This window comes from Aricia agestis, chromosome 4 (genome assembly GCF_905147365.1).
Source record: "Aricia agestis chromosome 4, ilAriAges1.1, whole genome shotgun sequence".
NCBI lineage: Eukaryota > Metazoa > Arthropoda > Insecta > Lepidoptera > Lycaenidae > Aricia > Aricia agestis.
In genome coordinates, this window is record NC_056409.1 from 5,734,597 (window position 1) to 5,750,355 (window position 15,759).

The following is a 15,759-nucleotide window of genomic DNA, read 5'->3' on the forward strand; positions in this document are numbered from 1 at the left end:
AAAACATCTTTTATTCTTACCAAACACTTTCGTTTCCGATGCAAATAATTTGCTTTGATGTTTAGTAGAGGGTCGAGCAATTTCTAATTAAAGCTTGTTTAAAGTTATCCGCTGTATTGATAGCTGTTTGTTTATCAGATTTAAGGCGCTGCTTTAATTAGGAAAATTCTTTGAAGATTAGCTACAAATTTAAACAACTCTACATGTCATTGTGAAACTGTTATACCCTTTGGGTACGAAACTCTAAAAATGATTTCTTATATGTATTATATGTACTAGATAATACCGTTGTATTGTTGCTGTACTTGTGATTCGAATTACAAAGTTTAATTCGAAATTCTAATACACCGTAATGGCGCAAATTTCGCACTGCGAGCGCTTAAACAAAGCAATTTCTCGAAACAGCAAGATCAGATTAATTTATCGTAAATCGTGATGGTGCTGCATTACATTCTAGGCTGTAAAGAGAGAAAGAGAGAGGCAGAGGGAATCACGACTTACTTGACGGTCGGAACTTGGAGACGTCCGTGCCGCATTTCTCCCGGTTGTACAGCAGCTTCTTGCACACCCGCCATGGTCCGAAGTAGCCTTGGTCGAAGTTCGGGTTCTCTACTGCGAACAAAAATATTTATTTAATATTAAGCAATATTGAGAAAATAAACTTGACTGCGATGTATGTCTGAATCTAAAGATCCTCTCAATCAAGTCCGATCAGCCGTTTAGGTTTAATTAAAAGATGAAGGTACCTCAACATAATACAGTGAGCGAATAGCTCGGTAACGGAACTGATCGATCTCGACTGGCTTTCTCAGTCGATCAGCTATTTTGATTGATCGCGAGATTTCATTACAAGCATCTCGGCTATGTATTGTTTACTTTAATCATTTTACTGCTAGATCCACAGTCACTATCCGATATCATAAAAAAATTAAAATGGAGTTTACAGTTGTGATTTGGAAATTGGAATAAGATTGGAATTTGGATAGAACCGTTACATTTTTATTAGTATTGATGAACGTTAGCATCAGTGCTAAAGATACATCTCATCTGAAACAAAATTAGATGAAGAGATAAAAATATTCAAAAAGCCTTTGGCTAAAGCCTTTGCCATTACCCCCGATAGGTTGAACGTACGGACGTACGGAAGGTCGACAGTCGTGAAATAGCTAAAAGGCACGAAGAACTAGCATTTATCTATCTTCGGAACCACTAATAACTCTCCCCTACGACAGTAACTATCGGTTGTCACGCATTGCGTAACACATAATGCCATAGTAACCAGTAACCACTCATGGCATTAGACTAATTACTCGTATTCGCAAGCCGGGCCTATCGATTACTAAATTAGGAAATGTACACATAAAAATCGATTATGGCTTTCATCTTCGCCTTGATAATTGCTTTTCAGAGAAATGAGAAATTTTCTTAAGACTACCTTATAAGTGCGTAGGCCGTTACTTTTTCTCCAGTAGTTATTATTTATGGCGTTATTATTTAGAGAAACGGCAAGTAAAACCAAAATAAACTTAGTATGTTCAAACATACTTGCTCGCTCTATGCGACTCTAACTTTTAGTTGAACGTTTTCATTCAAATTGACAAATCATTCATCCAGTAAATCATTAAAAAAAACTCCTAGAATCTTCGATTGAAAGTGTTAATTATCTAACTGAGGCCGCGGAGAGGATTTCAATCACGATCTCCTGACACTGCAGATAATACTTAGGCCGGTATAAATGGTCAGTACTCAAGATGCATCTCGGTCTCAAGACGCGATTCGGCTCTATGATTGGTCCAAATTTTGACAGCCAACCAATCACAGAGCCTGAACCGTGTCTTGAGAGTTGAGACCGAGATGCATCTTGAGAACTGACTATTTATACCGGCCTTGGTGTGGTCAAACACAGTTCCTAAAGAAAAGAGTAAATAACTCCTTGCTCTATGCGGCTCTAACTTTCAGTTGGGACGTTTCAATTAAGGTTTATCAGTTCAACCAAAATACACCATTGTCCACCGAGTCAATAAAAAAACCTCTATATAATATACAAATGTCCATCCGAAAACTACACAAAAAAGATAAAGAATCTTCGATTGAAAGTGTTTATTACATAAGTGAGGCCGAGAGAGGATGTCTATCACGATCTCCCGACACAGTGCTAATCGTATTCACGCTGCGCCGCCAATCCTAGATAATTGTGCGAGTTAGCTGCATCACGAGTTTCACGACCAACACTTTCCTGTTTAAGCGATAATCTCTAGTCTCTATGTCATAGACCAGTGTTTTCCATTTTTTTTTGTGATGACCCTGGCTTTAAAAAATATTTTTCAACCCCCACCCCTGCCCCCACCCTTCGCTTTTTTCATTTTGTGTGTATGTTTATTGTTTATGAATATTCTATTTTTATTTTTTAATCTTTATTGTTTTATATTAATTACTTACTGAAATAATTCTCTCAACCTCTGGCAACCCCCAAACACACAAAAATTTGCAATAATGCCATAAGATATTATAATTATATTATGCTTTTGCATAACATTATATTTTTATGCTGATGCATACCCGATGTCAATTTCTGAAATTTCTTAAATTGTTCTCTGATTACTAGAGAACAATTTAAAAGGATTAATTTCAGAAATTGTAACTAGGTGGCGCTGAACGGCGTCTACATCGCGCTATTGCTTGTCAATGTGTAATCCTTAATACTCCAGTTGATATTTGAGTGGACAAATTTTAGAAATAAAACAATTTTTATTTATTTTTTGGAATAAGTAACCCCGCATATCGGGTGTTACTTATAATATCTTTAAAAAAATAAAAAAAATATATAATTATTATGGCAAAAATCTACAACAGTCAACAGTGACACTATCTTTGCAACTACATAGCTAAAAGCCGAGTTTTGTGAGGGCTCGTGTCGTCACACCTTGTCTGACTGAAAATTACTATGTTAAAGGACAAATCAATATTCAATAGGCGTGATAGTTTTTCCGAGTGTACCACAAAATGTACAGATTGTGGGCTCGCTTCGTTCGCCCTGATGAAAGCCATAATTTATTATTTCATTTATAAAGGCCATTGCAGAGTTCAAGCCGGCTATACATCCTTCTAATTTACTAATGTCAGTTCTACTGGTTTGAAAAAAAAATAGTTCTAATGTATAAGTTTGAAGGTTCAACTTAGACCACCTGTATCAATATAACCCACATCTTTTGAGTGTACATTGTTATTTTTGTTTGCTGCCCTAAAATATCCTTATTTATTTTTACACCTAACACTATGAGACACACATTATGCATTCTCTTGAAGTATTTCAACATTTTTTTTGCGGAGCATCTCTACATTAAATATCTAAGACGCTCGCATAGTACGGGTAAATACATAATATTCTTCATAAATTCAACGTAAATGACGAACAATATGGCAGAACACAGAAGGTTCTCAATATAAGCAAATATTTTGTTAGAGAACAGAACAGGGACGAGCCAAAATTTAGGTCAGTAGAAACAGGAACAAGGGAGGTTTGTTGTCAATGACAACGCCCAGCCCTAAACAGCAATAAGAGTCGTGCTCTATAAAGTAAATCGATTAACAACGAAACCCTAAGTTATTATGGAAATTCAGAACACGTCATCCATTCATAAAACTGAGGACAACTTCACCTATTGTAGCAAACAACTTGTTATTTTTGAAGACAGGTGAAGGATAAATGGTAATAATGTACAAATTAAGTAACAACCTTAGTGTGTAACTTCAAATAACTTCAATTTACACGTGTGATACACTTCATTTTCGGAGTGTAGGTACTCATAGACAAATCTAAAAGATACCTTAAAACTGCTGCATATTCCTGGTATAAGCCAAAGCACGTACTTAAGAGGATACACCAGGGGCTAGAGAAATGAAAAAAAAGCACGTGTAATATCTATAGCTGTCTCCCTTACCTCAAGCCTATACCGCAGAACGCGATAGAGACAACTGCAGAAAATCCAGAAAATCAACGATTCGTTGTCCCCTGATTCCTTCTCCAAAACTTAACCGATTTAAGTACTTTTTTCATTAAAGATTAAAAAAAGGCTTGAGCTGTGTTCCTATGTTTTGCTTTTTTTTGTATAATCTAGCCAAATCTGTTTTCTGGACGCTTGAACACAGCGGAAAATCTGGCCATTTTTTTGGGTTTTTGAACGTTCATATCTTATTTAATAATTAAATTATGAAAAAAAAATAAAACATAGGGACATTGTATTAGTGGTCGTAGATATTCAGGAAAAAAAATATAACTCTACTAGCATTATCCAGGGAGGAAACAGGGGACAACGTTTGTATGGAAAAAAGGGCGGTGTGGACTCCTCTTAACTAATCTCATTTCCTATACTTGAATTTACGCATGACAACGTGTTGCGCCATTAGGGTAATGCTCAGTGTGCCAAGCCCAAAGGTGCATTCTTAATTGCTGACCAAGCAAGCCGAGGTGTCAATTGCACCTCATTAACCGTGACTCATGTGTCACATGTCAATTGTCTGCGACCTTGTGGCATCTATGCGACCCACTTCCAAGTATTGGTCCAGCGCATAAATTATATTATACACCCTCTTATATATAACAATGTTATAATATTGTGTTGGGTTTTAAAAGGTTTAATGAAGCGTTATGTACCAAAGCGTACAGCAATAAATTCTCCAGGGAATATCTCGACAAAACAGCGTACGAATTTCCTAGCCATTTACAAGGCAGTAGAAAACCAATACAGGTGATAAGTTTTCAAATCGTGACTCGGCGTAACGAGTGACTGGGTTAGTTAACACAGAATATAATCACTAAAGTGGCACAGAACAATAAGTAATAAGCCAGGTAACGATAAAATTTACGATACCGCGGTTCTAAACGAACGACCTAAATCATACCTTTGCTTACTATTTCCGTTTTGATACAGTATATAATATGATTTTAAATATTTATTTAAGGTCTTTAAAGTTTAAACCATCTAAAGAATACAAAACTGGAAGACAAGATCTAAACATGAGCATTGAATTATATTTTATTACAAAATCAAACACAAAACTTCCCAGAATTTATTGCATCAATACATTATATAGTTTATCCGACGGATTACTTGTATTACAAACCGATATCAAATAAAGCAATTGAATATGCAAATTTTACGTATACATATTGCGCAAACACTAGTCTCTAGAAAATTAGTACAATTTCTACACGACCAACCACGATTGTCACCAATAACGTTTCCTAAACACGACCTGAATGTTCAAGCTAGTTTTATGATTTATTAGTATAAATTACGTACAACTTACTACAATTTGTGGGTCTTTAAAATCAAACAGTTATATTGTTAACATTATAGATATGGTCGCGGCAGTACGCTAAGAAACTCTACCACGTCTTTTTCTCAGGCTTTTAGTTTCACGAACATCGTGCAGCTTTGCGATGTCATCACTTGCTAGAGATTCCTGTTAGAATAATCTATTATTTTTTTGTGTATAGTGACAGTCATGAGCCATTTATTAGCATTTTGCTTCGACGGCAGAGCATTTTTCTGACATGTGAAGGCTCTTTTTTTGTTTAAGATGTAATGGGGATTTACCGATTGTAATGATATGTTGTTAAATAAGTACTTGGATCACGCGAATGGATATCATTGTTTAGGCATGACCGTATGCAAGGTTAAAGTTGGAACACAATATAAACTGTGCTGGCCCGGTGGTTTGCTTTCCAGACTTTCCAGAGAGCGTTACTTTGCAACTAATTTGAACATATTCCATTCCATATTTCCAGACTCTTTTTTTCCATCGAGTAAGTTCCCGATCTAGTTTCAGGAAATATTTAATACAAATAAAAACTTTTAATTTGAATGAGATGAAACGTTCCTATTCACGTTCATTTGTAGGAAGACGCAGCTAGCAGTGTTGTAATAGTTTTGGATGAAAACACCTTTACAGGTGTTACTCTACATCTACATTTTTCATTATTTCATGCTCTATTTAGGTTAATCACGGCATTCTCCTCCTGCACAATAAACTCTAAACCCCACCAGCACATGCAAAAATATTTATATGGACATGATAGACCCATTAAGCAAGCAAGCGAGGCGTCACAGTACACACTATTCACTCGTTTTTCCCCTGTGCAATTATGAATAAATTCATTACGGACTTTACTTCCTAGCGAAGATTTCTCACAATTCTTAATTCTATGGGAGTTTAGCGAATGAGGCTAGGCTTTATGCATACTATTGTTATTTTCTGTGTCGGTCGGAAGGATTAATGTCTCGTCTACGAGAATGTATATGAACGCGAACGTGTCAGAATGTAGATTTATATAATAATCGCCTAAGTGCTGGTTGTAATTTATAAACTCAAAATCGGTAACTGTATTATATGAACGTGACGAGCATACAGAAAATGTACACCCACGCAGTGTCAACGAGTTAAAACAAAAAATACACAAGACATGAATGCTTTTTGGCAGATCGAAAGCCCTTTTTGGAAGAAAATAAGTCTAAGATTTGGTCTGCTGAGGAGTAAATCTAGTGATGCTTAATTTGGAAATTGGATAGGTATAAGTGTATGGATTGCTTAGAGAGCAAGCTAATTAAAAAGTATACGATTTAGCACCATTGGTTCATGAAGAATAACGCCTAGTACCCAATTGAAAAAAAAACAAAGCCAATTAATTTGAATTGGGAATAAATACATTGAGCTGACGTTCCATTATATTATTTTTAATTGTTAGAGCTCTGCCAGATTCATAAAACAGATAACTGTTGAATCTTGTGTATCGCTTCATCTACATCTACGTGACAAAGCCATTTTTTACCCAATGACAATGACCTCGGCTGGAGTGCGGTTTGCAAACTTTTTTTTATAAAGTTATTAACCATGAAAATATGTTCTAAATGAATTAACTTTAATCGCTTGTCATTTGAGTAGTTCAAGTTTATCTACGGATCTTTATTATTCCGTTGTTATTTAATTGTCATGAGGGACAAAAGAGTTTTTAGTTATGATTTATTACACAGGGTCATAGGTATTTTTTAAATTTTTAGACGGAAAGATAATATTACACTAGGTAGTTCAAAGTTATGTAAGGTAATGTTTTTGAGCCTCTCGTTTTAGTTGGTAAATGGTATTGCCATTTTTGATTCAACCGTAATTTATCCCTAATTTTTAAAAATAAGTCACAAAATTTTAATCGTATTAATAAAACGATATTCAATCCTCATATTGCGCTCAACAAAACCCGAAGTACAAACGAACGGGATACATCTTCAAAAACTTTTGTCACAAAGCCTGGGTCAATAACCTATTGGGAGCGGCCACATTTTTAAATGCAGTGTTTAGCGTACGAAATGTTTGTGAAGCATAACATTAGGCGAAGGTACTACGAATTATTGTTTAATGTGCACGTTTTGATTCACGTACGATTTTAATGGAAGAACAAGGTCACGGTTTATCTGCGTTTTTAGCTAGTGACCCTTTCCTCAGTAGAAAGTTATTTATAATTTTTTCACTTATCATCATTACCAGCCTTCATTACAAGGATGTGTGATGTTGATAAAGTTAAAGCAACATATTGGTGCAAAAAATGAGTGGACTAGTTTTGCAAATATTTTTCTTTGCGGTTTTACAAAAAAGGCGAGCCGGGATAATAATTTAGATTCAAGCTTGGGATTCAATGTTTAAGTTAAAATTTGACTTACTAAAACCTCAGTGTTCTTCATCCCCTGGCATAGGGCGAGAAATTATTATCAGACCTGCAGACGCAAGTCCACAAAAAATATCATAATAACCTACTTCTTTTCTAAGTCGGCTAACAAAGAGATAGTATCCCAAGTCTCGGTTGTAATAAAAATTGCTGGAACATTTCCCTAATCTCTAATCTTTGGAAAGGTAACATAACAGTACGCATCAGTGGCCCACGCCGCGACCTACTTTTGTCACTTCCGCTGATGGGGTACGGTTTTTTACATTTCTTCTATAAACAGTACAGATAACATGCTATTTATTTAGTTTATTATGAGAGCCCTTGGAGAAATAACGCGAAAACGCAGCAGTTCTATCATAAAACTACTGCGTTTTCGCGTTATTTCTTACCTTAACTTCTATTTATTATCCTTGCCGCAAGCGATCGCGACCGACACAAATTCAAACGAAATGCCACTTAATTTATAATTATGACCTAGGCTATTGGTTTAATTTTCTTCTACGCCACTGGCCACTACAAAGCAGTGTCGGCGGCACTATGGCGGCGCTAGACCAATGTCGGTTAAAATGGACCTTCCATGGACGTCTGAGGATACGAATTTCTGTAATAAATAATAATGTCTTAAGTTTCTATATCTTTGGCTCACTGGCTCCAAATATCCAATATGGATATTATGGATATAACTAATCATTTGATAAAAAATCAAGAATCAATTGCGATAAGAAGATGAGCGAGAGTGATAACATCCCACTATCCCACTAATATTATAAGGCTTATAATTAACTGATCACCAGAAATAGTAACATTTCACAGACAAAAATAGTAAACGATCACCAAAATACAGACCACTATTTTAATGTAAAATGATAACCAAAGATTTAACATCTTAAAGCCAAAAATAGTAAATGATCACCAAAATAAGTAAATGATCACCAACATTATACTAGCATTTTAAAGTAAAATTATCACCAAAATTAGTTAATGATCACCAACATTATACTAGCACCAAATCACCAAAGACTTATTATCTCGCTATCCTATTTATGCAAAATGACTCCAAATAAATCATTGTTACTTAAACCAAAAGTAGTAAACGATCACCGACATTATACGTTAGCATTTTATTGTAAAATTTTAACCAAATATATTTTTATTTAGCAAATATCCTATTAAAGAGAGGAAGACAGATAGACGGACAGACAGACATCGAAGTCATAGTAAAAGAGTCCCGTTTGTACCCTTTGGGTACGGAACCCTAAAAACGGGACTCTATTACTGAGACTTCGATGTCTGTCCGTCTGTCCATCCGTCTCTCTTTCTCTAGGGCCTAGGCTGTATCTCAAGAACCGTTCCAGCTAGACTTCTAAAAATTTCACAGATTGTGTATATCTGTTGCCGCTATAACAATCAGTACTAAAACAAAATAATTATTTAAGGGGGCTCCCATACAACAAACGTTATTTTTCTGGCCTTTTTTGCTCGATATCAATAATGGCAACCGGTAGGCACGTTGATATTTTCGCAAAGGCCTAGATTATATTATGTTAGCTTTAATAATTAGGTAATAATAATAATAATAAAATAATTTAAAAGGGGTCCCATACAAAAACACAATTTTAGGTCTAATTTTGTTCTATAACGGTACGGAACCCTCCATGTCCGACTCACACTTGGCCGACTATTTTGTTAATAATATGCTTACATGTTTTGTCAATCGTAGTGATTTATTTGGACAGAAATATCGCATTGATTTGCTCACAAGGATTTGGTGATCATTTACTATACTTGGTGTGAAGTGTTGTCATGACTAAAATAGCTGGCAGTATTGCAATTTTAGACTTTATTTTTTTGGTGTTAAATATCTTTTTTTGGTAAACAAGTTTAGGGTATCAGTGCATTTTTTGGTGGTCATTATATTTGTTCCCATATTATAAATGCGAAAGTTTGGATGGATGGTTGTTACTCTTTCAGGCAAAAACTACTAAATGGATTTTAATGAAACTTTACAATAATATTATAGCTTATACATCAGAATAACACATAGGCTACAATTTTAACCGACTTTCAAAATGGAGGAGGTGTTATGTTAGTTTTTTATGTTCAACGATTACTCCGCCGTTTGTGAACCGATTTTCAAAATTTTTCTTTGGTGTAAGTATAGGGTATCATCCCAATTTTTTACCATGCTCACAAAAGTGTGATGAAGGGATCCATGGATAATCGAGGAAACTCCTCAAAAATATGGAAACATGCGGTGACTTCGGTTTCGTGAAAAATATTCTGAGCGTATGCTACCAACAAGAAGTAAGATTTGTACCGAGGTATACCATGGTTCGGAAGGTGCTGAAAGAACTCCTGACTCTTTATAGACACAAGTTTGGGAGTTTCGGCGTTGCTTTAAGAACGGTAAGCATATGCTACTATGCAAATTACATTCATCATCATCATCGCTACCATAAACCAATATACCATGCATCGTCCATTATGACCCTATTATTGGTACTTTTCATAGTAGGTACATATTTTAGATCGAGACTCGAGTTTGTCAAGCGATTTAAAAAATATATACTAATATTATAATTCTGCAGTTTGTTTATTTGTTTGTTTGAACGCGCTAATCTCAGGAACTACTGTCCGATTTGAAAAATTCTTTTACTGTTGGATATTCTATATTGGATAGGCTATATTTTATCACGCTAAGACTAATAGGAGCGAAGAAATAGAGGAAAATGTGGAAAAAACGGGGGAAATTATATGAAAGGGCTTATTTGAACGCGCTAATGTCAGACACTACTGGTCCGATTTGAAAAATTATTTTACTGTTAGATAGCCCATTGATTGAGAAAGGCTATAGGCTATATTTTATTTCGCTAAGACTAATAGGAGCTAAGAAATAAAGAAAATGTGGAAAAAACAGGGAAATTATATGAAAGGGCTTATTTGACCCTATTATTGGTACTTTTCATAGTAGGTACATATTTTAGATCGAGACTCGAGTTTGTCAAGCGATTTAAAAAATATATACTAATATTATAATTCTGCAGTTTGTTTATTTGTTTGTTTGAACGCGCTAATCTCAGGAACTACTGGTCCGATTTGAAAAATTCTTTCAGTGTTAGATAGTCCATTTATCGAGGAAGGCTATAGGCTATATTTTATTACGCTAAGTCTAATAAGAGCAAAGAAATACAGGGAAAATGTGGAAAAAACGGAGTGAAATTATTTGAAATTGCCTATTATCTTAAGAACTACTGGAGCAATTTTTATGTTATTTGGCAAACATGAAGAATAGACCACGTGAAGGGACAAAGGCTATTTTTTGCGGAAAAATGTACGGTTGCGTGAAATTCCTAAACTACGCAAGCAAAGCCGCGCGGAACATCTATATATAATAAAATCGTAGGAAAGTCAATTCTGTACATTGAATATTTTTGTACATAAAAATAATACTTGGGATGTGATCTACTATGCTAACGCGGACGAAGTCGCGGGCAACAGCTAGTTATAGATATTGTTGTTTTAAAGTATTTTATTGAAGCCTGGTGCTACGAGTACGAGAGTACGTACTAAGGTAGCAGTTTGGTCATGGGATCCATGAGCTACATCTATTTTCTTTTTGTTAGTCTTGTTGAAACTCGAGAATGGCTAAACCGATTTGGTTGGTATATAGTCTCGAAATAATTGTTCGTGGAAGTCCAGGAAAGGTTCAGAAATTAGGAGGGAAGTGATACGAAGTTCACCGGGTCATCTAGTGTTTTTTTTTTGCGATGAATTAAAACTAGGCACATATTATGAACCAGTATGACGGGTAAGAAGCTTATATAATAATTTTTATTATACTAAGGCTGGTCTTATCGTTAAGCGTTTCGGCAGCGCCGTTGGAGCGCCGCGCGTTCGATGATGTATGGGGGTACCTACTACCTAGTAAGTAGAAACTAGTACTTTGCGTTTCGTCGCGCGCTTGAGCAGCGCAGTTCGTCCGTTCGTTCGTTACATCTTTGAACGCGCATGCTGGCGCTGCCGAAACGCTCGATAAAACCGAATAGGATATGAAGCTTTTTAATAATATTTTCCTTCTAGCCTCAGACCAAATAAAAAGTATTTTTATTTGGTCTGAGCTTCTACCATGCACCCTTTAGTCACTATACCTATACAATATCTGATAGATATGTTATGCTGGATGCACTTTATAGCAACTTTATTTAAATGTAGCAAACAAAATGGGCCATTACAATACTCACAATGATACAACTGCACCGAGATAGACAAGTCAGAATCATCTGAAAGAATTTGTTCATGTTTTCATATTGTCTAGCAATTATTTTAAAATATAGAGTATTTCCTTATTACTTTTTTTTGACAGAAAAAAAATTTATATATATTTTATTTGGGTTGGCATCCTTATTCCAAACATAAAGGTTTTTTGGTGCTGGCTCAAATAATAATTCTGTTAGTGCAAAGCAGAACTGTGGAACATTAAAAGCCGTGTCAACTTATGATTGAACAATAAATGAATATAGGCTTATTAAGTGACATATTATACAATATACAGTACATAGATTTTAAGTGACATAACCACAATTTAAAAATGTATTTACAACTATGCTAGTTTTAACATACTTACAACTATGAAAGTAGCCCCACGTGGGTAGGCCGACTGCAATGGCTCCGGTCACAAAGCAGATGAAGCCGAGGACCACTACGAGAATTGAATAAAGTGCCTTGCCGCTGGCCATGGCTGCATGACTCAGCCAATCTGGTTAACAACATCAGGTTCTATATATCCACCAGATTCTTCTACAGCTCCAAATCATCTGTAAAAAATGTTATTTTAAGTCTCTCAACATTTACTCTCTCGCCGGTTCTTCTCGGCGGGGTAGTTCCCAAACCGGTGGTAGGCAACATAGTTTCTTCGTTCGACTTTCAAAAAGTGTATCATGATACCCATTTTGAATAAAAAGATATTTTATTTATCTTACTGGGGGCTATAACATGTGAATTTGCCACTGTTGTTGTGTGAGGTCTAAAAAAATTAAATTCCCATCTAAAAAATACATGATGGCAGACAATATGAAGCTTCAGCAAATGATGAGTTACATTCCCTCATGAGCTTGCTAACTATAGAGGGAAATTTGCAGAGATACATTGTTTGTAGAGGCTGCATGTGGTCAACTACCATTTTGTATTTTTATTCTATTTTCTAAATTGCTTGATTAATAAATATTGCCTTTCAATACCAAGTTAAGAGGGTGACTAACCCAAAAAATCAAACATCACCCTTCTCTCTTTACACTCACACCAGTCTTTAATATATGCCAGGTGAAAAAGGATGCCGCGGAATCATCGCCAAGTTAGTTTTTTCTTAATAACTCAATAAATATACAAAATTTTAAAAATCCACCAGGTCAGTGTCTCAATGATAGAATTTTATACATTGTGTTAAAATATTAACTTAGTTTAATGCATGGTTATGGCAATATATGAAAAATTCGTGAAAATTAAATGCATCTTTGTGATTTTTTTTCTATTGAGAAAATTTTAAGATATTGTGTTTTTGCTCAGATTGAATTCTTGGAAATATAATATAGTACTTATCTATGTTTAGAAAATGAAACAATTCGGATATCGGGGTTTATTTTTTCAAGTATAAAATTGAATTAAGTATAAAATTGACAATTTTGGGTTAGTCACCCCCTTAAGTATTACTGCTCAGTATATTACATTGAGCAAACATTAATGGTAACATAACTTGCCAGCTGATAAGGTATTTTTCATATAATATATATTAGCAATTATAAAACAGGCTTATGTACATTGTAGACAATCAATAAACTGTCAATTAACAGGACATCCAGAACCTCAGAACTGCTGAGTGATGTTTAGATATGCAAGGCAAGATTTACTTGCAATATTAAGAGTAATGGTTGTAACCTTGGTAATCCTTTTGTTCTTATATGAACCTTGATGTGAAAAATAACCATTAAATCCCATCATTTGTGAGTATGAGCTTTGAAGAACTCTTATAAGATTTCAATGTGGTACTCCAAACTAAATTATCCGTAGGTCCGAAATTCAATCACTTTTGTGATGTAAAAAAGTTTGTGATGTAAGATTGTAACTATAAATAATGTTATTTTTAGTGAATTTTTTTTTGCTAAAAACTTTTAACAGGCTTGCACCCTGCAACATTCTTATAAGATTTTTATAAGAAAATGACGAAATTTAACAACCATATCACCTAAAGCGAGATTTTAAGAAGAATGTAAGTACTAAGCCGTGTAACTTTTGAAGACAAATACAGTTACTTTTACTTACGTTTTAAATAAAACTCGTCTTGTAGCGTCTTCATTCACAATATTCATTGAATATAAATAATTAATAAACTATCAATTCACATTTAGTAACTTTTTATCAACTTTATAGTTAAATTTGTTTTCACGTGAATGCACAAGCTTCAGTTCACTAACAATTTGAAATTCAAAACTGGCACACCTATTTTATTCACAACAATACAACTCTTGATGGCACTATTATTTTGATTATAAAGTAAACATGAAAACAGCTGTTAACCACGAAATAATATTTCCAATAAGAAAAATATAAACCGAATAGAAGCCCCAAGTACGGTTTTAACTTTTTTTAGTTACGGACTTGCTACGAGACATCGATAACTGACAAGCCGACACTTTTACCGCGCACAAGAAAAATTCCAACTGAACACGATTGGTAAACTGGTTTTCCGACTAGTGATGAAAATAAGTGTGAAGTATCGACTGACGACAAAGTAAAACAAATTAATGTCAAAATATTCAAACAATTTGCAGTTACAATATTACAATTAAAAATAAAAAATTGAAATAAAAGATAGGGCCAAAATTTTCTATGATGATTTCTCAATTTTAAAGGTACTGGGGTGGGATGAATTATAAATTCGGTTATGTAGCATGCCATGATATTTCCACTGAAAAAACAAGGAACTACATTTTTTACTATTTTACATTAGTTATAAAAAATCCTTAGATTTTTTAAATTTTTACATACAGATTACAGAACTACAGTATCGATAAAAATTCTTGACATCCCTATCGATCACGGTTTGGGATTTTGACAGCTTACAAGGAGTTGACACTTGACAGCTGACTTTGACAACAGTCTCAAACATAGACAAAATAATTTTTTGACCACCACTCGGCACCACTGATCTCCATTATACAAGTACGCTGGATCTATGATACCCACTTTTTTGTGCCATTTGAAGCGGAATCAGCGCCCCCATTTAATATTAGGGTAGAGAACTAAATTTGACGTAACCATTGGTAACCATGTATGTATTTTAATTCTCTATGGCTTAATTAGTTAGAATTGTTTTCATGTTTTTAAAGTGTTTTAAAAGGTTTTACGTGATTAAGTAATATATAAATAAGTGGTGGTAGTTCATAGTTAAACTATGAAAGGGTGTATGTTGTGTAAAACACGGTACAAAGAGGGATGTGGGGTTACATTTCACAAGTAAGTGATTTTAACAGCTCATTTCTACGATATTAAACTTTTATTGATAATATAGGCACTTAAAAATGTGGCACGAATCTTATTATACCGTATTCACCACATATTTACCTTTGTTTTACCGATTTTTGATAAACAATAAAATTCAATAGTGCTGCAGTTTTCTGACGATAAAATTTATCGATATCTATAATAATTGTATTGAAATCGCCGATAACCGATTTTTATTATCAAACTAGCTGTTGCCCGCAACTTCGTTCGCGTGAATGTATGTTATTAAAATCGAGATTTAGAAAATTGAACACCCGTCTACGACTATTTTATTTCGATCTAATATTACACACGAAATTTTTAATTTACATCAAAGACCCAGGAAACTTGAACCTGATGGGGGCCACAGGACAGGGGAAAGGAACATGTGACGGAGATAGAGGATAGACGGGATTTAATGTAGGCATCTATCCCTCTTTAACCTACCTCTTATTCTCAGATTCATAACCTATAATTAAACCAGAACAAAATAACGCTTGAAG

General features: G+C 34.6%; 1 protein-coding gene across 2 annotated transcripts in view; it reads right to left on the minus strand.

Moving 5' to 3' along the window:
• Window positions 1-14,459, minus strand: part of LOC121726539 — a 31,649-nt gene extending 17,190 nt beyond the window's left edge. Inside the window, exons 1-4 of one of the 2 annotated variants that reach the window (XM_042113942.1) lie at window positions 14,036-14,459; window positions 12,345-12,534; window positions 11,962-12,000; window positions 502-612 (exon numbers count right to left, since the gene is read on the minus strand). In XM_042113942.1, coding sequence (XP_041969876.1) covers window positions 502-612; window positions 11,962-12,000; window positions 12,345-12,456 — 262 coding nt within the window. In that variant the 5' untranslated portion in view covers window positions 12,457-12,534; window positions 14,036-14,459. The remainder of the gene's footprint in view (window positions 1-501; window positions 613-11,961; window positions 12,001-12,344; window positions 12,535-14,035) is intronic. The other variant, XM_042113943.1, reaches the window with a different exon arrangement.
• Between the last annotated feature and the right edge of the window lie 1,300 nt (window positions 14,460-15,759).